The 23937-nt window shown below is 47.7% G+C and overlaps 1 protein-coding gene across 1 annotated transcript in view; it reads right to left on the reverse strand.

The window, feature by feature from the left end:
* Window positions 1-20795, reverse strand: part of LOC119372721 (neuropilin and tolloid-like protein 2) — a 333508-nt gene extending 312713 nt beyond the window's left edge. The window contains exon 1 of the mRNA XM_037643153.2: window positions 20251-20795. Within this exon, the coding sequence (XP_037499081.1) occupies window positions 20251-20284 (34 nt within the window). The 5' untranslated portion in view covers window positions 20285-20795. The remainder of the gene's footprint in view (window positions 1-20250) is intronic.
* Between the last annotated feature and the right edge of the window lie 3142 nt (window positions 20796-23937).

A 23937-nucleotide genomic window follows, 5' to 3' on the forward strand; every position in this document is an offset into this window, starting at 1 on the left:
TTTCGATCCACTTTTCTGGGAAGGGGAGCATATCTGTTCCTCCGATTCCCCCCTCGACTCGCTCCCTTTTTTTCGTCTTAGCGTGCTTATTTTATATGAGTCTCGCGAGGAAAACGTAAAACGGTCGAGGCAAATGTGTCGTGACAAATCTGGCGAACGGCCCGAGTGGGTGTAGTGGGGAAATGAAGGTTGCCGTTGATGTGCTTTATTTCTTCGAAGCATATGCGCGCTCCTTTGTTTCTCCCAATCGCGCCGCTCATTGTTTTGCTCTTTGACTTCAGGCCTACTTTGGCTCCGTTTCGAGCAACTCGTCACCATGCCGAGCGGAGCAGGCGGGTCCTTTTGCGCACGTTCATTTCGAGCGCAGGGCGCGAGTCTCGGCGTGGCTGAAAGTCTTCAGCTCTGTCTGGCTCCTCTCACAACGGCCACCCGCGCGTGTCTCTTTCGTTTCCACTGGTTGGCGCCCTGTACTTGTCCGGATACCAGCAATCATTTTCTCTTCTTTTATGGTAAGGTCGAAGCTTCACTTTTGTGACTCTTCCTCTCTGTTTGGTGATTTCATTCGCGAGTTCACTCATTCAGAGCTGCGCAGCCGCCACCAGACAGCGCGAATTCAACTGGCTTGCTTCACTGCTCGTATTTTTCTCTTTCTTTTTTTACTGTGTCTCGGTGCGACTGAACGAAATTTTGTCGCGCGCCCGGTCCTCGTATACGGCGGTAAAGACGGCCACTGCAAGTTCTCAGAAAATTTGGGCTATCGTTCGACCGTTCGCGTTTGGATTCCCCCTCTCGTGGACTTCGCACCAGCCACGGCAGAAGAAGGAAGAAAGGCGGCCAGTCTAAAGCACATTTTCGAAATGGGCTCTTTCATGTTACCGTTGCGTCAAGCGCGACGGCCTTTGCTAGTTTGTATAGGATATTTGCTATACCTTCCCTCCCAAGTGCCGTTCGACGTATCGAATATCAGCGCCGAACAAGTGAAGACATCGTTCCTTGCAGGAATTACCCGACTAGGTGGCCTGACGCTACCTGAAGAATCCGGTAATGCCCTTTGGTAGCAAGATACATGGAATAGTCTGTGACCTTAGCCTACAAAATAAAGCTATCCCAGGTATATCACATAATTGTCGCTAAAATTACGCAAGAACGCAGAAAAGAAACACAAGCAAAACACGACTGGCCACCCGTGATGTCGTGTTTGTGTTTCTTTTCAGCGCTATTGTGTCGTTTTACTGGCAAGTATGTCACATACCAAGTGCCACATTGGCCATGAAATAATTATCCTGTAGAGTGTCGCAGGTAAACGGCTACCCGGAATATTCTTCCTTGAGCTTCGATCATCCATAACGTTTTGTCGACTGTGTTCGGTTGAAGATGCTGCAGGTTTCTTCATGGTAGATAGACGTCAGGTTATGCTGGCTGCTTTGTACAGCAAACTATAGCGCAGCACGGGCTTGAGTATATAGTGGTCTGGGGAGCTGTAAGGAACCCTCCTCCTCTATGGCCCCCAGTGAACCGTCCGTCCGTCCGTCCGTCCCGTCCGTGTCCGTCCGTCCGTCCGTCCGTCGTCCCCGTCGTCGTCCGTCCGTCCGTCCGTCCGTCCGTCGTCGTCCGTCGTCCATCCATCACCATCCGTCCCTCCATCCATCCATCACGTATCCATCCATCCATACCATCCATCCATCCATCCATCCATCTCTCCCATCCATCCTATCCTCCTATCTCTACTATCTATCTATCTATCTATCTATCTATCTATCTATCTATCTATCTATCTATCTATCTATCTATCTATCTATCTATCTATCTATCTATCTATCTATCTATCTATCTATCTATCTATCTATCTATCTATCTATCTATCTATCTATCTATCTATCTATCTATCTATCTATCTATCTATCTATCTATCTATCTATCTATCTATCTATCTATCAGTCCGAGATTCAATGGGAACGCAATAGGTTTGACTCCGACATTGTACGTACGCTTTTTGCTACCTCCGTCAGTAAAATAACGATGCTAGAAAGGCTATCTACGTGAAGTATAGCAGGCGTTTCGGCAAGGGTGCTACAGCTAAGCGTTCTCTGTCAGCAGATCACATCCATGGGCTTTCACGGGCAGCACGTGATTTGAGCCGCAAGCTGCTGCCGCCATAGCAGCAGCAGCAGCAGCAGCAGCAGCAGCAGCAGCAGCAGCAGCAGCAGCAGCAGCAGCAGCAGCAGCAGCAGAGTTGCGGCCTGCTCTGTGCGCGCGGCGGCAGATGGTACGCCTGATTACCGGCACCTCTGAGGTGCGGCACTGTCCGTGACGGCTCGCCGCGGGGGAGAGACCGAGGGGCCGAATTAATGCCCCCAGCCAGGCCCAATTAACGGAAGCTGTCGCCCTGGCGCCCGCTGGCAGGTCGCCCGGGCAACAAATTGAGACCGAATGGAAGACAGACTCTACAGCCCCTGTCGCCATTAGGACGATTGTGAACCTGCCCTCTGCCTCTTCTCGGCCGGATAACCCTGGGTAGGCCCTTTCTCGGCTCTCGCCCTGAATCAACAGCTCGCGCGACGCCGACGTCCATCACCCGACTTCTTGTTTCGCTTGCCGAACTACCAGGAGGAAAACGCTCCGTGTGGGCTGAACCGTGGCGAAGTGAACGAACCGAAACAGCCATAGACCAAACGACTGCTTGCATTATTTTTCGGGGAGACCAAACGAATCGACGTGTGAAGACGTTTTATGCAGCCTTAGACATTTTTCTGCGCTTTACTTTACCCGAGGCCATCTGACGGTGGTCAGTGGTAGAAAATGAAACCTCTGGTCTTTTGTTTCACTCATACCGCGAGGCTGGACGAAGGTAATAACGCTTCAACTGCAGCACTGTGGCTGCACAAAAAGTAGTCTTAATCTGTCCGTAGCCTTCATCAATCCTTCAAACACAAGCCCACACAGTTAAGACCCGGGGGCAAAATTAGTCTCCTCGTTACCTTGTTGCGAGTTATTCGCCTGTCTGTCACTTATTGCGATTGAATTTGCATATTCAAGCCCACAGCAGTGGTCCAGGGGATATTACTTTACTGACTGCGAGGCAGCGGAATCGTTTCTGAGTCGTGCCGCTTGCATTCGTATGCAAATAGAGCGAAAAACGAACGCATATTCAGAAGTTCGTCTGCATAAAACACATAATTGCTAAAAATTTATTCAGGGGAGCTCTTCTGATGCGTCTTTCATCCGTGTAGATTTTTCGTTATTAATAGCTTATTGTAATTTTACATTTGATAAAGAAGACAACGGCGTGACGTTTTCTTTGTATTGAAAGTTTGATGGAAAGTTCTCGAGCGCACAACTGTAATATTGCTACGATAGATGGCGTAGTGGTGCGTTTCACCTCCTGTAGTTCTTTTAACGGGCACCTAAAGTTCGTCACATGTTCTTTTGTTCCCATTGGTCCCAATGTATGATGGCGGTGCAGTGTGTAATCAAACGTCTGACCATATGTTCAGCACCGCAATGCTGTATACAATGATCCACCATGGTAGGCAGATTCCAATCCCGGTACTAGAGAAGACCTCAGATTTTTGCGCAAGCATAAACATAAATAGGCACTTGCACGGTGTGGTGTGCCTTACATTATTGTTTTGCTCGTAGCTTGAAGAAACGTATTGCTTACTCGTAGAAGCGAGGTTTCTATTTACAAATTAGTTGAACTTATATTGCGTTGGGAAAAGGACTGTCAAGTCGGAATAAACTGTCTCTGACGGTGTCATGTCGCACTAGCTTTAGGGACGGTAAGCGTGGCCTGATAGCAAAATGGCGAGACGAGACATTCGTCTAGGCTACTTTCCCGCCGGTGGCTGCGAATGTGTGCGCGCGCTGCGTTCTTAAGACTGCAGCAGTCACGTGACGAAAGTGAGGGGTGACGTCATAAGGTGCGGTAAACCAATACTGCAGGACACAGTGCATGTGTCGTGTTTTCTAATTATTTCTTCTGTATTCGCGCCCTCTACAGCAGTGCGTCAAGCAGTACAGTGAAATTTGAGTGGGCAAGGCAAAATTATCTGCGAAGCTTAACAGATGGATGCTGTGAATGATGTTAGAAATACTTCAAATAATAATATAAAAATATTTGACCAAGAACAACCTGCTGGTTTTGGTATTGTAACATGTAAAAAAAAAGTGAGTACGGGGTGTTTTCTTTTTCGTAAACCACACAATATTTTTAAGCAATGCCGTGGCAGCATAATTCTAGTCATTAGGCTCGGTTATTCTAAGCGGCAAACGTTACTAGCACGCGAAATCGAAGTACCTAATTAGCTAATAACCTAAACACCGTAAATAACTTTAAATGTAGTTACTTTGCAGCAGTACATTGCAATTGCAGTATTGTAGCTGGAAGTTTCGCAAGGTCGATCCATTTGAAGCGAAGTTTCTGGATGACACAAGTGTCGGGACTAGCCACTCCCAATGGTTTGCGTCGAAATGCATGGATGTTCCGTTTATGTTTCTACTTCGAAGTTAAAAATGCCGTTCAGTTGAAGAAGTAAATTCAGCAACCTCGCTTCTTTAACGCAAGTTTGATGGCGCACATATTAAAAGATGCAATTTCGTTCAATGTGGATATGCGTTGCAAACCCACCTGTTTCTATTCGAAAATTTATGTATGTGCTGCAAAATATTTATTACAATGGTCATTAGTAACGAAACTCAAATACGGCTTGTTAACGCTCTGTCTTTTTTTCCCTGCGGTAATATATGGGTGAGTATCGTGCGTCTTGTGGAGATATCAAAAACAAAAACGATATTCTTTTGAGCCCTCGTACTGGAGTAGAGGCTTCAGAATTCCCGTGACTGCCAAACGAACCAATCTGTCAGTCATATCAGGCAGAATAATCCTGAATGTTCTTTTAAATCAAAGGTCTCCAAACTACACATTTCTTAATTTGGTCATGTCATACGGACGGCTCGTTCAATAACACCTAAATTATTGCTAGCCAAAGTAGAAGGTGAGAGAATACGAGTTCACCCGTGCATGAGATGGTTACGTGGTATTCTTCAGGCCACAGGAAAACGTCTTGGTGGGCCTAACGAACGCTGGTAACTGGGACCATTTTATGCCCTTGGAACACATTCTCAAGATGTTGCCCGTTTCGTTTTGTCCAAATTTCTCTGTTTACGGTTCGATGAGATGAACACAAGCTTCAATGCGCGAGCCTTGGACGCAGCGACGCTCTCGAAAAAAAAAATGTGGAGAAAGTTTTGACATCCGAGCGGTGCGCCTATTCCCCGATTCCTTCGAGTGCTTTTCTCACGAAGCACTCGAACACACTGGCCCACCGAGCAGCGTGGATGTCCTTAATCCTTGGTGTATCGTAGTATTTATTCACTTAGCGCCGCTGCTCTAGCTTCGTAACTATTCACGCTCTTTATTTATTTATTTATTTATTTATTTATTTATTTATTTATTTATTTATTTATTTATTTATTTATTTATTTATTTATTTATTTATTTATTTATTTATTTATTATCATTATTGTTATGTTATGTAGCAATAGTTGCACGATGACCCCTCAATTATCGTTTCCCGAAGGAAGAAGGTGATAGATAGCAGAGGGCATGCACATTGCCGTAATGCTCAAACTCTCTCCACTTCTTTACGCCTTGCTGCCCAAATCGACCACGATGGTATGTATGCTTGCGACTAACAAAATAAGGGTCATGTCCCCTCCCCTGTTTTTGTAATAACTGCATCTAAAAAGAGGTTGGTGCCTCTGTGTGGCACCGGCTACTTCTCTTCTCTTAGATTACACCCTTCGACGTAAAGTCATCAAGAACTACAAAACCATACAAACGAATACGTAGCGGAGCGCACACATACGCAATCTCAGTACTGCAATACAAATAAATGTTTAAGCAACATAAGAGTTCACGCACAGGACTATGGGTATTTGTAAATTAGGTCTCTTGACTTCCGTACTCAACATACAACAATTAGAACATTTTCATTTTGTTCTTGCTCTTCTTCTTGTCCTTTTTGACAGTTTTCTTCTCTTCTTCAACACCGTGCTTCGCATTGTCCAGATCGTCGTCGTCGTCTCCGACATCAACGACCTCGCGTCGTCGGCGTTTAGGCACTCCATCTCATCGTTCCACTCATCGTCCCGGGGCGTTCCTTCATTTTCCTCGTACCACCCGACTTCACCGCACGCGCAGTCCGCTGCTCTAAGCCAGTTTTGGGCGATGTCTTCACCTCCTGCGTTCTGGTCTCCATGCTTCTCAGCGACCTCGGTGACTTCCTCTTCGCATCGCGAGACTCACCGGCTTCTTCATGGTCCTGAGACTCCCTGGCCTCTTCATCGCCATGCTGAGACTCCTCGACCTCTGCACGATGCTAAGATTCATCGGCCTTTTCCCCGACGGTCTCCGCGCACATCTCAGCGTACTTCTCGCCGTTCACGTTCTCTGGTACCGCCGCGTCGCACGTCTCCTCTGCGTTGGCAGCGTCGTCCGCGTTCTCCTCGACGTATCACTGAGTCTTGGCAGGGGGGGGGGGGATCATCCTCGGCCGCACTTCCATGGCTCGCGTCGTCCATCCTCCAGACATCACCAGGCGCCGGCGATCTGCCTTCATCGTCGGCGACGTCATCTGCGCCCCCCTCGGCGCCCCTGATCGCAACGACCGGTCTGATCGGGGTGCCGGTGGCCTTGCAGTACGCGGCAGTCGAGTCGCGGAGGAGCTGCATAATGTTGAGGGGGACAGCGCGTCGATGTCCATCGCTCCAGGCATAGGCGTGCGCAGGGTTCCCCATCAGGGGGGGGGGGGGGAAGGTTCATCGCAGCGCCCCCCCCTCCTACTAAGTCAATGTACGTGACAGAATTTGCCCCCCCCCCCTCTTAGGTGACAAGGGGGTATGGGGCAGATTATGCGCCCCCCTTCTTAGGTGTCTGGGGGGGGGGCGGCGGCCCCCCCCCCCCCTTGTGCGCACGCCTATGGCTCCAGGGTTGGGCTCCTTCCTTTAGGGTTTGCAGCAGGCTTTAGGTTTGCAAGCTCTCAAACGTTAACCTTTTGAGCGCTTGCAAGTTCGAACTGTAGATGTTACTTCACCGCAAGCAGAACGTTAGTGTGGAGAAGCCACTACTTTTTGATGCCCATGGGCCACTGAAATCGGATATCCGGGAGAGGGAGAACGGATAGATAGATAGATAGATAGATAGATAGATAGATAGATAGATAGATAGATAGATAGATAGATAGATAGATAGATAGATAGATAGATAGATAGATAGATAGATAGATAGATAGATAGATAGATAGATAGATAGATAGATAGATAGATAGATAGATAGATAGATAGATAGATAGATAGATAGATAGATAGATAGATAGATAGATAGATAGATAGATAGATAGATAGATAGTGTCACGTGTAAATAGCGCCAAAACGTCGGCGCGGACCACCGAGCAAGGAGGGAAGAAAACGAAGAGCGCGGTGGCACGGTGGCACGAGGCGCGATCGCAGTGTTCGGGCCAGGGCGTGCAATTCTGAGCTCGGACGAGCGGGACGTCCTGCCGGCCGAGACGCGTGGGCACGGAGGACCACGGAGCCGGGCGAGGTCCAGGGTGGCCAAGGATCCAGGTGCCAGGGGTGGAGTTGCTGACTGCATCGAGGGTCGCCGAGCGGTGCCGAGCCGTACCGAGCGACGCGCCAGACTCAGACGTGGGCCGCGAGCCCATGAGCTGTTCACCCGAGCTGTACCTGGCGGTGCCCTGGCCAAGGCGTGGATCGCCGGTGAATGAGCTGTCGCCCCGCAGCTGTGGCGAGCAGCATTCCAGCACGGCGCAGACGGTGCTGTGCTGGCCAGAACCCGCCCGTGGAACCGCTGCGCTCGGGTGGTGATCAGGACGTCGGAAACAAGGTCCGAGGTCGCACTGGTCCCGGCGTCTTCTAGACGACGCCACCGCTGCTCGCAAGCCGTGAAACCACGGGGCTCTTCCTCCTCGTGGGCTGGGTGGTCGTCCCGACGGCACCGACACCACCAACTTTTGATATCCTTATATTTTGTACATAAATGTTTAAATACGTCTCCCTGTCTGTTTCCTGCGCTGCTGCACAATAGGGGAAGTGCTCGAACCGTCCTAATCATCACAGATAGATAGATAGATAGATAGATAGATAGATAGATAGATAGATAGATAGATAGATAGATAGATAGATAGATAGATAGATAGATAGATAGATAGATAGATAGATAGATAGATAGATAGATAGATAGATAGATAGATAGATAGATAGATAGATAGATAGATAGATAGATAGATAGATAGATAGATAGATAGATAGATAGATCTCTAGTAAGTCATGTCGGAATAGAAAGATAACGTATTTACTTGCCAGCTGCTCCATTTTTCTCAACTTCCTGCACGGACTACGGCGATAGAAATACCACAAACCGGTGCCGTCAGTCCATTATTTGTAGGAGAAATCAGCGTTAGAATGATGACCCCGATACCTTTGAATGATAACCATGGATTGCGTCATTTAACGTGCATCCCTGCGTGCATAATGCTAGTTCGCCAACTCGCCATGTAACGTACTTTTCTGCAAGTAGAACATTCTTGTCTTTCATTACAGCATTGTTTCTTTCTGACATTTATTTATTCCCCCCTTAATCTCCTTTGTAATATTTTCCATGCTTTGTTCCTACGCCAAATGGCGTAGAATAGGCAATAACAATTTAGCAATAGGCGTCTCCGGGTACTGCGCAATAAGAATGATTTTGTTACTTAAGATGTTATATGACATAAGTCTAAGAACACGTATTCGAAAAAAAAACAGAAAAGAAGAACAAACTGACTCAGTGTTTTTCCCCCTTAAAGCAGGTGTCAGCCAATCATAATGTTGCGCAAATTATTAGTAACGGTGGCAGGCCACTGGCAAAAAAAAAAAAAAAACGCTCTTCTGTAGCAAAAGATTGATGAATTCGGCCTTAGAATCTTACGTTTTCAATATCAAGCCACAAGCATCTGCGTCTTCTGCCCAAGTATACACTAAGTCCTAGAGAAAATGTCTGTTGCTCGCTAGAAGAACGATATTGTTGGCATAAATCAGGCTTGGTATGACGCTACCTCGTATGCAGGTCTTCTAGCCACAATGTACAAAAGCAGTGTCCTCTCATAAAGCGAGAAGGTTGCAAAGAAGCAGAGGAAAATCATTGGTTGGTCTGGCATATATTTCGTATCAAGGACCTGGCCAGACCGGCCGCGGTTGCTCTGGAATTTTTATATATCGCCCACTGCAGACATGATTCCGTTCACTTGCTCAATGTGCGTGCGCATGCGTGATTGCATGCGCGTTCGTGCGTGCGTGTTTGTGTGTATTTGTGCGTGCAGGTTGCACATCAAAGATGACTACCGCTCCGCGGGATGAAGACGTCGTAAGGAGACAGAAAAGCACAAAGCACAGGATATGGGAGTCTCGTACAAGGAGAATGAGCGGCGAGAGGGGCTGCGAGGGCGTAAATCGGGGGAGACGACGACGGCGTTCCCGCGGTGCATTTCTATTTCGGGCTCCTACGCGAGGAGCAGCCCGGCGCATTTGCCCGGCGCGAGCGGGTAAGGCTTAACAGTGCTTCGTTCAGCCGCCTCGTGAGGCAGAAGAGGGCAAGTTGAGGCTGGCATAAACGCGACGCCGAGGTGCACACACACACAAGCGCGCGCGCACATATGAACACAAATATCACCAGTACAAGGGCGAACCTCGTGTACACACGTCGAAAAGGAAAAGCCCCGACGACCTAGGTCATGAAGATAAAGCCGGGCTAGGCCAAATGATGGAAGAGAACGAGAAGGAAGAGATGTGAGGGAGCAGAGAGACGGACAACGAACAATCAGGGGCAGAGCCAGACGCCGACACCACGCTTTCCGAGTTTTCTGCAAATTGGTTCTCCTTCATGGGTTTCCAGGACTCTTTTATTGCAGGGATACACTTCTCGTCTTTTCTTTCTGAATGTTTCGTTTTTTTCGCGCGCGTCTCAAGTTGCTACTCTATTGTTTACTGCCGCTCATGCGTAATGATTTACCGGCCACATGTTTACTCGTTTGAGAATTAAATTCATGGCGTAGTTTGTTTGCAGCCTTGTGTTCCGGCGGTGTTGAGACACTGGAACTACGTGTGATTCCCTAAAGAAAGGGAAAAAGAGACATGCAATGCGATATAGTTCTCGTATATGATGATCGCGTGTACTAGTTTATCGTATATGAAACACGCGCCAGAGAGTGGGAGAGCGGCTTTATTATGTGAAAGGTAGAAGTATCGTCCCAGTACAAGTGCTCTAAGCAGCTCATATGCGCTCGTGTAAGGGTAGGTGGAGAACGAAAGGCAGATGAATGATGATGAAACAACTAATCTTACGATGACGCCAGTGCTCAGTGTTCCGGCACTCTTAAAGCCTGGACACGAGTCCTACTTCGGACAAAGAAATGTAGCATGACTTCAGCTCTTATTGCAGCACAAGCTAAAGGGACTGAGGTCAACAACCGATAACGGAGTCCGAAAACGGTCTGGTGGTAGTGCTTGCCCGAGAAAAGGCAAGTCCGCCACTCGCGTGTGTGAAGTGAGCAAACTCAGAATAATTGAGCTCCTACCGAGGCTGATGACCTAAGCGTCACGGCTATGCGGGGGAGAGAAAGCCATACCACACATTCTGTCCATCAAAATTGTGTTGCAGCATTTGAGCTGCAGTTGCATACGTGTAATTATTTCGGCGTTAAACTTATGGAGACGTGCATAGCGATACTCTTGTCGAGCCCATATTGAATGTGAAGCTCCTGGCCGCATAAAACAAGCGAAGAGTTGGTATCCGGCCTGGAATTGGTTATAGAGAAAGCAGTAAGTACAGCAGTGTCATCATACAATGCAACTCCGGCCTCGCTGTCTGCACATTTATTATTGCCTTCCAGACATCACTGTCACAGTAACCATTGAAAATGAAGTGTTATCTCGCATCGATTTTGCTCTGCGATGCCTGGAGCCTAGACATAATAAAGCCCTTGCCTGCGTATGCATCGAATCATATACTATGCAGCACTGAATCTTCACAGAAGCGTCCAGCTGATGTACATTGACATACATCAGTGCTGCATCAGTATATCTGCAGTCTAGTTTGGACCACCTTCAGATAATTAGTTGTGGCATGACAAAAGCATCTGTTGCAGAAAATGACCTGTCTAAGCTGTCAGTATTGATGCGAACAGCGTCGTCGCACGTTGTACATAACTAAAAGGATATGAACTGCTTTCGAGGACACGCAATTTTTGTTCGTTTGTTTTTGTAATCCAGACTATTGAAGCTGTGTGAGTGATCAGGGAGACAAATTAGGAATTAGCGTCCTGTGGTTCATGCCCGTGTTTTCTTGTCGCGCCTTCCTGTTCTACGAAACATGTACCAACTAGCCCAGGAGCGCGTTTTAGTCAATTACAGCAGGGTTTAATAATGAAGCTGCCAGTTTATCAAGAAGTAATATACCTGTTAAAAAACTGCACGTGGTTTTGTAGTCAGAAGTGACGACTAGGAAAGTGGTTTTGTGACGCGAGAAAGACGTTAAGAGACAGTGAACATGCGACACATAAAATTCGATAGCACAACCATTTGCTCCAGCTATTGTACAGTTGGTTGACGTGCTTCACGGCAGACCTAGATATGTATGCAGTGGCAAGTGTAAAAGAATATTAGGCTACGAAGGCAGGAAGAATGTATGGATTTGAACATCTGTATCCTGCAGTGTATGTCATCCAAGAAGAGTGCGTGGTAGAGGCGCCATATGTTGACAACGTGCATGAATACATTCTCGTAAGCCTCCAGCGACCTGTCGACCTAAGTAAGCCTCTAACGAACCATCCTTCGGTAGAACGCCGCGAAGAATCTGTTATTCGCCAATTTCACCGTTAGAGGCCATTACAAAAATTTCGTGGCCACTTAACTTACTGATGGGTCACGCGTACAAGGAGCTACTGATACTGAGATCTCCAGTACAGCAATGTACGCATTGTGTTGCGTCTTGCTCTTAGGTGCCTTTGACGCATGAGTACTTCGCGCCCCCTCATCGACAAGAGTTTTTTAGCACAGCTAAACCGTAAATCACAAGAACTTACGCTGTCAATACATGACTGTCCTCCCCAGAAGGTATAGTCTCACAAATTTTAGAGAATAGGCTTGTTTTTTTTTCTTGAGAGGTAACTTCAGTTTTCACACTTGCCGAGACAACTAAGGCTGTAGGAAGAAAGCTGACTCGCCCACTTTCGCGGCTTCACCCGCATTGCGATACGGCTACATTTTCTATTGTCAGGCACAGCACACAAAATGTTTGGGAATTTTTTTTTTTTTTTTTAACATCGGAACTGTTTAAGCTCGCCGTAGTTTGTCCGTCGGAAACGGAAAACTATCGTCATCGTGAACCGGCACGCGCTCTCTTCGTCCACTTCTTCAATACCGTCGTCTTCCTCTTCTGCTTCGCTCCCAGAACACGTGCGCCGAGTCATCCGGCGCGGGATGCAATAACTCTGATGGGCGAGAGAACGAGTACAGAGAAAGAGAAAGAAAGGGGGAAAGAGAGAAATTCCAGTGGAAAAAAGTTCTTCGCCAGGTGAGATTCGAATCCGCGTATCCACGTTCCGAAGGCGAGCATCTTAACCATTCGGCTATCCAGGCACGCTAGTAGAGCATATCATAGCCTTGTATAGTATTGTATAGCAAGGGGGTGGGAAAGGGAAGTGAGGGTGAGGACAATGTGAGGGTGAGGGAAAGGACGATTGGAGAGAGAAAAGCATAACATAGAAAGAATGAGAAAGACAGAAATAGTGAGAATGAAAGGCCGAAAGAAAAAGAAGGAAAGAGTGAATCTTACAAAGAGAGAGAAAAGAATAGTGAGCGAGCGAGAAAATATATATATAGAGAGAGAGAAAGAAAAGGAACATATAGAAAGAAAGATAGAAAGACCGAGAAAGAGAAAGAACTGGAGAGAGAGAAAGAAAGAAATAAAAATAAACAGAGGCAAAAAACACTTACACAAAAACAACGAGAAAAGAGAAGAAGAAAGAAATAGAGCAAGAAAGAAAGAGGAAACTTGAAAATATTAGCAAAACAGCAAAAGCCAAGACTACATAGGTGCCCATCAGCTCCGCAGTCTTTAGCGTTGCGGCTCCAGTGCAAGCTACGCTAATTTTTAAGCCGAATATAACTCTTTACTGCTAGGCCACATATAGCCCTGTCGTATTACTGTAGGCTATTCGCTTCAAGGGCTTTTTAAGTGGATACCTCTCTGGTTTGACACGAGCATCCGCTCGCCCTCCACCACAAGTGCTGATTTCCGCCGACTTTACTGCCAGATCACGGCTCTTACGGTGCACGCTTGTGACGCAGCACATGACTTGTGATCAAGAAACTTCATCTGGATATTTGTCATTTGCCTCCGTTGACTGCCAACTTGAGGACATACTAGAAACGATAGCTCTACTACGCTACGTCTCCCAAGGTCACTAATCGCGTCGCATGACCTTGAACCTGCGGAGCGCTAACCGCCGGAGCGCAAGCGTGGCAGGCGTGACGTCGAGCCACGTGATCCACTACAGAGAGGAGTCGCGGCTGCGCTCCCTCGGAGCCTCGCCGATGCGGCACCACGAGACCAGTCGAAGCTAAACCACCAACAGACACTCGCGTGCTCCTCTTCGTGCCTTTCCGCTATCCCAAGCGGCCGCCATACAGACGCTGTCGCGTGGGTGAACCTGCTTGTCTGCTAGCAGGTGCACGCGCTCCCTGCTCTTTTCCTCGCACGGCGAGGAGGTACACTAGGAGAGGTGGAGAGGTGAGCCGGCGAACGGAGCGTAGCGAAGGAAAGAGCGAAACGTGCGAGGACTGCGTTTCGATTATCAAACGCGGGTAACTCCGCTAGCGTTCGCTGTAGACTCGTACACAACTGCAAGGCCACAACTAAATTTCGACCTTTGGGTGGTTTAGGGGCTCTTTAACGGCTGCTTCGCCGGTGCTTGGTCGCTCAGTCTCGCCATGGATGGCGCGTCGTTTGGGCCGTCTGTGCGCGCGCTTCAGCGCAAGCGCCAGGCTGAATTCAATCATCCAGCAGATATAGCTAGACGGCAGGCTGCGAAATCTCAAGCAAAGGCAAAGTTCTCTGCTGAAACACCTAACCAAAGGGAAGACAGATTGACTGATTACGGAACGAAAGGAACATGCCTTTTCGCTCAAGATAACTAGGTTTAGAAGAGCTAAACCTTACCAAATTTTTTTCGAGCGTTTTGGCTTGGACTTCTTGCACAAATCATTCTAGTTATACTAAGTAATTTTCAGGTTTAGTTCTCGCTTATCAAGGCGGGATGAAACGCCGTCCTGTTTTACTAATTATTGTTCGTCTTGTCCAGCCTCATTAAGGTCGCATGGTTTTTCAATAATCCAGGTCTATGTTGCGACCACTTGCTTCCCTTTAACCTAAACGCAGGTGAAGACGGTTACGGTAGCTTTTATTTCAGTAACGCGGAAGTTGGGCAGACTACTCGTGATTAAAAACTGGAGGCAGCGCCTTCACCGTCCTTCTGAAAAATAATGAAACATGCGATGAGGAATCCTTTCTTTTTTCCTTTGAAAGCGTCTGTCAAAACGACATGGTGCTCTGGTAATATATTTTTGCGTAGAGTGTTCGTTCCCTGGACGAAAAATGTAATACTCAACACTACTAAATGAAACCGTGTAAAACGAAAATAGTGTCTTTTTGCTTGTGTGCTTATTTTAAATAAAAGCCTGGTTTTCTCTCGTTAACAAAATTCACTGCAAGGCTTTCAGCAATCGTTGTTATCACGTTATTAAGAGTAAGCATGAGCGGTCCTAACGATCTTACGGCCATTGTGGTGCGATTAATTTTCTTTCTTTTTGTTCTGCTTGGAACGTTGCCTAATTCACTGATGCGTAAATCGGTGAAGTGTACCTTAATTGAGCACTGAAATAAGCAAAGGACGTTCCACAGACCCTTGGATTTTAGGCACTGGTGTAGAGTTGCTCCGCGGAATACAAAGAATAAACAGAAGCGTGTCTCAAAGAAAAACGCTAACTTGTTTTCACTGACTATACCCAAAACCTTATTATCTATGAAATAATGATAAAAAATGCGAATTACGTAGTATCACGGATTAAAATATTCACTGTGCTGTATTCGTGGACCTCCTACGGCTGACCACTTCCCCGTCAATTTTTCTTTTTTCACACATGTGTCATTATTTAATTAAGCTTCTCCTCAGCATGCCTCGATAACTGACAGTAACGTGTAAGATTCGTCGTCGGGTCAATGAAATGTGGCATACTGCTAGGAAGAACTGCGCCGCCTTTTTTTAAAGACTTCTACGCCGCTCTTTGAGTGACGTCATCTATTCGCATATTCTGCCTTTGTCTTTTATATAATACCCGAAACTTTAAAACACAAGAAAGTATAACCCTCTTTCCTAACATATCAGCGTCTTATAGCAGAACTATGGTGTTCTGCCCGGCACCTTGAGAGATGAATGTTCATTATTCAATGGCTTTGACAGTGTCTGTACAGTCGGCTCACGGGTGTTTTAGTAACGGAGCTCTAGCTCCTTCATTGGGTATCTGTGTCGACGGCTCCTGGTAAAGAACGCCTTTATCTAGGACTTAACGTGCGCGAGTGGTGAGGCTTGTGTATGAAGTACTCTGCGCGTTTGCTATTGTTATAATAATAATAATAATAATAATAATAATAATAATAATAATAATAATAATAATAATAATAATAATAATAATAATAATAATAATAATAATAATAATAATAGTAATAATAATATCAGGGGTTTAACGTCCCAAAACGCGTTTGTTATTGTTAAACCACTACTAAGCACCCCGTAGAAGACGGCTGCGTCATTCACGCACGCACGCACGCACGCACGCACGCACGCACGCACACACACACACACACACACACACACACACACACACACACACACACACACACACACACACACACACACACACACACACACACACACACACACACACACACACACACACACACACACATGAGAACTTCTTGGCCTAGTTGGCATTGCCTACTGTATGAAATTTCGCCGCAGGTAAAGACAACACACACACAAAAAGATCTAGTCGTGCTCGTATCTTTGCGTTTCCTTTGGTTTCCTTTGCGTTGTCTGTCATAGCTTTTTCCTTCTGATGCATGGCTGGTAATCCTTTTGCAAATAGTTTTCTTGCGCGTCATAACGCGGTGACTAAAGCGTCGTCAAACAATGCTACCGCCGTTTTATCGTTACCACAACCGTAGCTTTCTGCCATGTGTGCAGCTTGTGTGTACGCGCGTGTGCATAGACGTGTCGGAAGGCATCAAAATATTGTTTGAAAAAGGAAAGGCTGCAGAAACCTTGCATTCGAAGGGCGCTGGTGCGATAAGTCGCCTTTGTGGTAGCATGTACTACATAGCATGCTACCGTCGCCATTGTTGCCGGGGCGGCAGAGAAAGGTGCACAGGGGCCCTGCGACAACTCACACCGCTCGGAGGATGAGATCTCTCTATAACTTTTCCGTGAAAATTGCCTAACTAAACCCAAATTTTGTGGGCCGCTAAATGGGGAAACATGAAACAAGGCCACACGGCAAGGTACACACTGATAAGGCTTTTTTCTCGCAAATGGGCGCACGTTTGTTTGTTTGTTCGTCTGTGTGTGTTATTCAGGGAGAGAGAGACGGTATTTGTGTTCGTGTGTGCGTGTGTGTTTAAAAAGAGTTGTTTATTTCTTACGGCAATTATTCAAGCGCAGCTTCCCGTGCGAAACACCCCTGGTTTTTCTGAACGCGGCAGTTGCTGCTGCTGCTGCTGCTGCCGAATATGTTCCTGACCCATTGCCGACAAACCAGCGGCAACAGAAGTTAGAGAGGGGAAGCCGACCTGCGCAAGCGTAGGTGGGACGTTGGCCACTCTTGAATAGGGCGGGTGACTTCGACGGCGGGGAGCCGCGCTGAGATTAGAGAGGGAGGTCATTGGAGGAGTTTACCTCACGCTGCACATGCGTTCTGCTACCTGCCTGGGCATCGGCAGCCGCGTGGGCTCTCCCATGTGCGCTTGCAAAGGGAGGCTGGGTACCTGAAACAAATGGCGCGGGAAGCCAGCTTCCCTCTGATCCCTCATAATGCTGGTTGCGTTGAAAAGTGCATTACAGTCTTCGCCAGCTAGCGACTTGTATGAAACCTGACCAAGAAACGGAAATTGAAGCTAAAGAAGTGTTCCGCCGAGCAAGACTGACTTTGATATGCTACGAAACGAAGCTACATTCTATTTAGATTCCAACAGGGCACGTTGGATCATCTAGTGCCGTTTTTTTTTCTTATTGGTCGCGTATGTGTGTGCGTGTGTGTTTTTTTTTCTGAAGGACATACTATAGACATGTTAGCTAATGTTCTTTCAGCCTGCGTCTCTCCACAACATCCGAATTCTAACAGAACAGCACAAACCTATCAACTGTGGAAAAAGAAAAATCTGAGCTGACAGGCCGCCCTGAGTCCGTGTGTTCGGACCGGCTACCCACTTCTGCGATACAAACAGACGAAACTAAAATGAATGGCTTAGAGTGACGATGACGAATATTGTGACAGAGAAGGCTATATAGTGTATTGATAAGCGGAAATCAAAACTGGAAGTGCTGCTTACGGTGACACATTGAGTTTTTAATCCTTCTTAAAAGAGAAGTTTACTTTTGAGGCTTATTAGGCTGTTTTACTTTTGCTTTAGCTATGTTACTTTCATGGCCCGTGTCTAAAGAGGTGCAGGGAAGAAAAGTGGGAGGCGCAATTAATTTCCGCATGTCTGTGTGCCTTTATCTATTTAGTAGTAATTAAAGTTGAATGAATTTCGCGCGGCAAAAATAAACAAATTGCGTGTTTGTTGTTTGAAGGATGGTCAGTCGGCTTTATAATGTGCCTTATTTTTCTTTAGGGAAGCAGATATTTTGCTGAAGGATAAACTAATAACTTAATTGAAATAGCCGTTAAGGAAGTAATCACATTATGGTAGAAGTGATCAGTTACTATCACTTTAAAAAGCCACCACTGATCCTCGTAGAGGAACCACATAACGACTACTTTTGTCCAAGTTATATCTTAAGTCACGTGAACTCCATTCCTGCAATTATGGTTCACACAGACGCTAATTTGCTAGGTAGACAGACAATAAAGCCCATAAAACGGTAATAGTGCCTGAATATCTGCCGTGGGTACAATCATCCTTACATCATAGCCTGGACAGCGATTAATCTCCCGTGCTATGGTCAGCACGAAAAGCGCATTCTTTTAAAATTCCGATTGGTGGCAGTAAATATCGTAAAGACCCGTAAATATAGCACTCGCGCAACACACTGTCAGGTTGTGCCAGAAGCAGTATACATGGCGGCAAAGCACGCGCGCATGCAGAGAAAGGAGTGGAATGTTCGGGAGTCTCAAGCGTACTAGGCAGACCACCAGGAACTTCGTACACAGACTGCTAAAAGGCACTTGTGTTTCCCGAAATCAAACCAAAAAGCGCCGCTTACAGCAGCTTTACGTTTTCTTTTCTTTTTTACTATAAACGCAATGTTTCGTGTTCTTGGCTTGAAAAGATGGGCGCTTCGCGGAGTCTTCGTGCGCTGCATGTCAAATACGCAAATTACTTCAACATTTCTTGCGGAAAGATCCAGCTTTCTTGGATGATTATCTTGCGCCTACAACAATGTGCATAGATGTTGCCATAACACGTGCCTCTCATTTCTTGAGGAAGTATGCTTGAGAATTTCCGCAATAATTATGTCTGATGCTCTAGATGTTTGCTGCGCACGTTACACTCGTTGCGTGATGAAAGTGAAGGATCAAGTCGCATACCTGCTCCAAAATAAATTAGACACCATCAAACGATAGGCAAATGTGGCCGTTTTTCGTTGCAGATATCAGCAATCGCAAAGGGAGACGGATACATCCCAGATATTTGGTAATCGTTTACGCATTGCGCTCAACATGGCCGACGCGAAGTGCGCAATTCTTGCAACAAACATTCAACAAAAAAGTTTATTTCGTATCTGAATTTTTCTGTCGATAACATTGCGCACAAAAATCCAATTTAAAAGATCTGTGTTTTCAAGGTGTCATACAAATATTCATTGCGTCGTGACATGGGGACATACATGGAGATGCCGGCCGATGTCCGTGGTGACGCTACGGCAGAAATGCCCTTAATACTAGCAATTCATGCCAAGCAGTAGTGGGCCTTGTTCGCGCACCAGTTCTGTTTCTTTATATTTGTTGTTATATGCCCCCAGATTATGTCATTTTTTTTTCTTTTTTCATTTACGTCCAGTGCTCGAACCAGTGTCCTAATAGGAGACTCGAGTGCGCCGACAGCCGAATATAGGAATGTGACTTGGTCAAGCGAGCGAAATTCGAGTCTTCTCTATATCTGCCATATTGATTACATTGGATAAAGTGAATTTCGTAAGAAACTCGGACGTTAAAGGGTACCGCGCGTTCGGTTCATTCATCTGGGCCCGTATAGACTGCCACTCTCAGGGGCTTTGAGCTCCCATAAATATTCATAATGGTGCGCTGGGAAAGGGAGCTTTTCGCGATTCTCTGGAATGATCTTCGACTCGCACTGCCTACGAACTGGTTGGGAGATCTAAGCGTCTGCTGTATAAGCGGCGTTGACTCGTTGTATAATCCGCCTATCTCTCTTCTGCCATGTTTTCTTAACGCGTTGGTGTCGACATAACACAAACTGGAAGAAAGAAAAACGGGAAGAAGCGACTATTGCTTTTTCTTCAAGTAACATTTAGGGGCGAACTGAGCTGTATCTTTGCTCTTAATCTTGTCTACTTTTATTCATTTTGGAGCAATATTGAGTCTCAATTGAAACTATTGCTTTGGCCCTTGTCCGACTCTTGTCATCGCACGCGAATTCGTCTGTACGGAAGCGACACGCCATGAGTGCTGCAGCCTTTTCAGTCAGACGCTGCTCGTTACGTGTTCGCGAGCTACAAGCCATACAGCAACAGGGTTGCGGTATGACTTTTAGCAATTTTCGAGCCATGCGGCCGGGGCGCGCGTGCATCTCTGGCGCCGCCCCGGTGCCGGCGCGCGCGATCGACGCAGGCACGTGGCCGGCCACTGCGGCTCGGCCGTAGGAGCTGTTGGACGAGCACGCGGTCTTCTCACCTGCAACAGCCAGGCGTCCTGGGGAGCGCCGCATTGAGCTGGCTGGCGGCTCCGGGGCGCTCTTCCGTGCAGTTCGTGGCTCGGAGCGCACGCACACACACGCTGGAGGCAGGCCGGCGTTGCCGTGGCGGGGCTACCCCATGCCGCCGCCGGTGGCCGCCTCGCTGGGCTCGTGGGGTCGGCTGAGGCGCGGCACCCGGCGGAGCTCGACGGGGCAGGCCAGGCTCAGCATCGTGGGGGCCGCTCACATGCCGACGGGGACGGTGGTGCGGGGGCGGAGGTGCGGTGGTGGGCAGAGGGAGTAGACACGGCGGCGGACTGTTGGGTTGGTGGGCTGCGGCCTGCGATTCCAGCGCGTAACCCCCCCGCGGGAAGTGGCTGCTCCGACTGCCGCCCCCGCGGACGCTGCCGCCGCCGCTCGGCGCGCCCTCGTTCGCCGGCTCCGCGACCAGCGCCGCCGCCGGAAACGCGGGGCTAGGACCGCGAGGGCTCGGGCACCGGCGCGCGTGTCTCAGAGGCCGCGCTAGCGGACCCAGTGTTTCGACCGCTTCACTGCTTCCCTGATCTGTTGTGCACAGCTGTAGTAGTCCACAAAAAATATCTGGACAAAGCAAGCTCTTCGGGGAGTTGGTGCATATTCATAAAACGGAGGCGAAAACGAGGGAGCACGGAAAAGGGACGATAACCAGCCTGTTCGGGTATCGTCATCAGCCCACCGCGATTTTTCCCAGAGCTGCTGTATAGGCACCGTCCACTGACCAGATGGAGCTGCGTTGCTCGCAGTGGCCCGTCCCAAGTTCGGTGACATTGCCGTTAGGGACACGCAGAAAGACGCGCGCACGCGTCCCCCCTTCTATCCCGGCCACAGTATATACGCCCACTCATGCAGGGGGAGAGACGCGCGAATCGTGTTCCATTTTGTCCGGCCCCTTCTCAATACTGTTTTTTTTTATCCGCTAGGCTGTGCGTTCTGGCGCTGCAGTCACACTGCAAAACTCCACTGCACGGTGCCTATACTGCGTAATCCATTTGACCATCGCTGCATTAGCGAAGAAATAACCGCGGTTTTTGGTGATAGTTCCTCTCAAATTATAACTTCAGTGTGTCTGTCTTATTTGAAACCTTCTGCAAGTCTCCATAGTTCCCAGAGTTCACATCGCTGATGTCTTCATTCAATATAACGCTAGCCACTGAGTGTTCCAGATACCGTGGGAACAACGACAGGCGGAACGTGAGATAAAGAAAGCGAATGCATAGAAAGACAGGGAGGTTAACCAGAGGTACTTGCGGTTGACTGCCTTGTAGGTACGTGGGAGTGGCTGAGGGGATGACAAAAGAATTAGAGCGGAAAGAAGACAGAGAAAGAGACGTACATAAACGATGTAACTGAGTACACTGAACAAGCGGTAGCAGCGGGTGCTATACGGTTACGAGGCTCGTAACCATCAGAAATCTTCTGCGGGTTGCTTATTTGTGAGTACTGTTCTAGAATTTATTGTTTTCTAGTAGTAGAGAGTATTCCAGTCGGTGTAGCACTTGTACATCGACTGATTTTCGGCATTCTTACGTGGGCAGGAAGAGGTAATCTGGGTAAGCGTCTCATCACAGCCGTATGCTTCGCCCGTGGGACTGTCGGTCATTCCAGTAAGGAATGCAGATGAGGTCGCTCATGTGCTGAGCTGGTCGCTTGTTTCTCTGGCTTCTTGCTTTCCATCCTAAGGACAAAACGTGACGGTTTCATCCTTGACCCGCATTGTTTGGAAGGAAAGGGAATCTTGTGGTAATGATGCCCGCATCTGAGGATGACGCGACAAGCTTTCTGTACAGCGCCCACGCGGATTCTCTGTCATCCATCCAACTGTTGCATTGTACGCAGGGCTTGAGAGCCATAAAGTACTCAAAAGCTGGAGGTAACTGAGCTGGTTTCGTCCGGTATGCAACAGACAAGAGCTATGTATCTACAAAAGAGCAACGGAAACTGCATTTTTTTTACAGCGAAGCTGTATACATCTCGTCGGTCCGAATATTTCGTGGCGACAGCACAAAACTGCTATAGTGCGTATGTGCCACAGAAATTGGGCTAATACCACCACTCACCACAAACACTGACGTGCTCCTCTGCTAGCAAGGGCGCGCGCTCCTTGCATTTTCACCTCGGACGCTGGGGATGGGCATTCGGAGAGGTGGACAGACGAGTCGACGAGCGCAGCGTATCGAAGGAAAGAGCGAAACGAGAAAATGCGTGTAACTCCGCTGGCGTTCGCTGTAGACCCGTTCACAACTGCAGTGCCACAACTAAATTTCGACCTCTGGGTGGTTTAGAGGCCCTTTAACAATAGAAGGCAAATGGCATACCTTTCTCTGCAATCAGTCATACAGCAGAGAGCTATCAGTATTCGTTTCGATAAAGAAAACCACGAAACAAGCGATCAAAACCGCATGATAGATGATAAGGCGCCTGTGAACAATGGGAACACCCTTCGACGCGTTCCCGGTTAAGATTGGGTTGCAGCTGCCTTGCACTTCACACGAGGCAACCAATTTTTTTTTCATTTTTTCACTCTGCAGTTGCCGAATTTCATAACTGTCGTTGAAGTGGGAGAGAAAAAAGGGAAAAGCAGAGGCAGAATGGTTACCCACATCATATTAGTGCCTGGTTGACATCTATACACTTGAGGGGAAGCAAACGCAGACAGATAGATGAAGACGGGATACAGCATATGAGCACCCGCACTTATAGTAATGTTCGTCGCCTCAGAGATAGCATCGTCCAGGTATCTCTGAAGGGCGCAGTAACGCTCCACGAGCTTTCCGTATGCGTTAATGCGCGACCAAGATGGAGACCCCTGTCTTCCGAAAATGAGTTTTTCTTACATAGGCAACAAAGGCTAAGACCAAAATTCATCCGGCACCAAGTGCAAGCACACAGACCATGCATCATGCATCAGCGCTATCAGCCATTAAGAAGAGGAAATACGAAAGCGCTCGTGAATTATGAACGTTCTTAAAGGCTTAGCGTTTGGGAACGCTCAACAACGAACCAATGAAACAGGCATTTTTCGCTACGGTGGAGTCCAGACGTCAATTCAAGCCACGCGAAATTATCGACGGAGCGCAAGTGCCAGCTATTGAGTACTATTAAAAGTCGAGTTAGACTGTCTAGTGCAGTGATCAAATTCTTAAAATTGCCTTGCTGCATCTGTTCTGGTCAAATACAAGTTGAAGATAGCGCCTATTTATGCCACTGATAACGATTACGGCACAGCATCATCTACGTTGTCGCCTTTGATAATACCGTCGTGGCGCAGTGATTTGCACTGTATTCTGCTGTGAAGATTTGAGAGCCTATACAGAGGAGAGGGAATCGCGGCGCGTCCATGAGGTCGTCTTGCCCCAGGCAGGGCGCAGAGGAATTGCACGATGCTTTTTACTGAACTGCACTAAGCCAGAAACGGGAACCTGACAGCGTATAGCTGGGCGGTTTGGAATGAGGAAGACCGTACTTGATGAATGACCACCGAGCGGTTGGACGCGACTGCCGGGACACTCGCATTCCCTATCCACGGCTTTCATGGACTGATTGCAAGGAAAGGGTTCGGGCAATAGTCTCTCCACTGTCAGAGCACCTTTCCGTCGCCTTACACGACGCGATATTACTGAGTTCATTCATCGAGTACCTCAATGTAG

This window comes from Rhipicephalus sanguineus, chromosome 1 (assembly GCF_013339695.2).
Source record: "Rhipicephalus sanguineus isolate Rsan-2018 chromosome 1, BIME_Rsan_1.4, whole genome shotgun sequence".
NCBI lineage: Eukaryota > Metazoa > Arthropoda > Arachnida > Ixodida > Ixodidae > Rhipicephalus > Rhipicephalus sanguineus.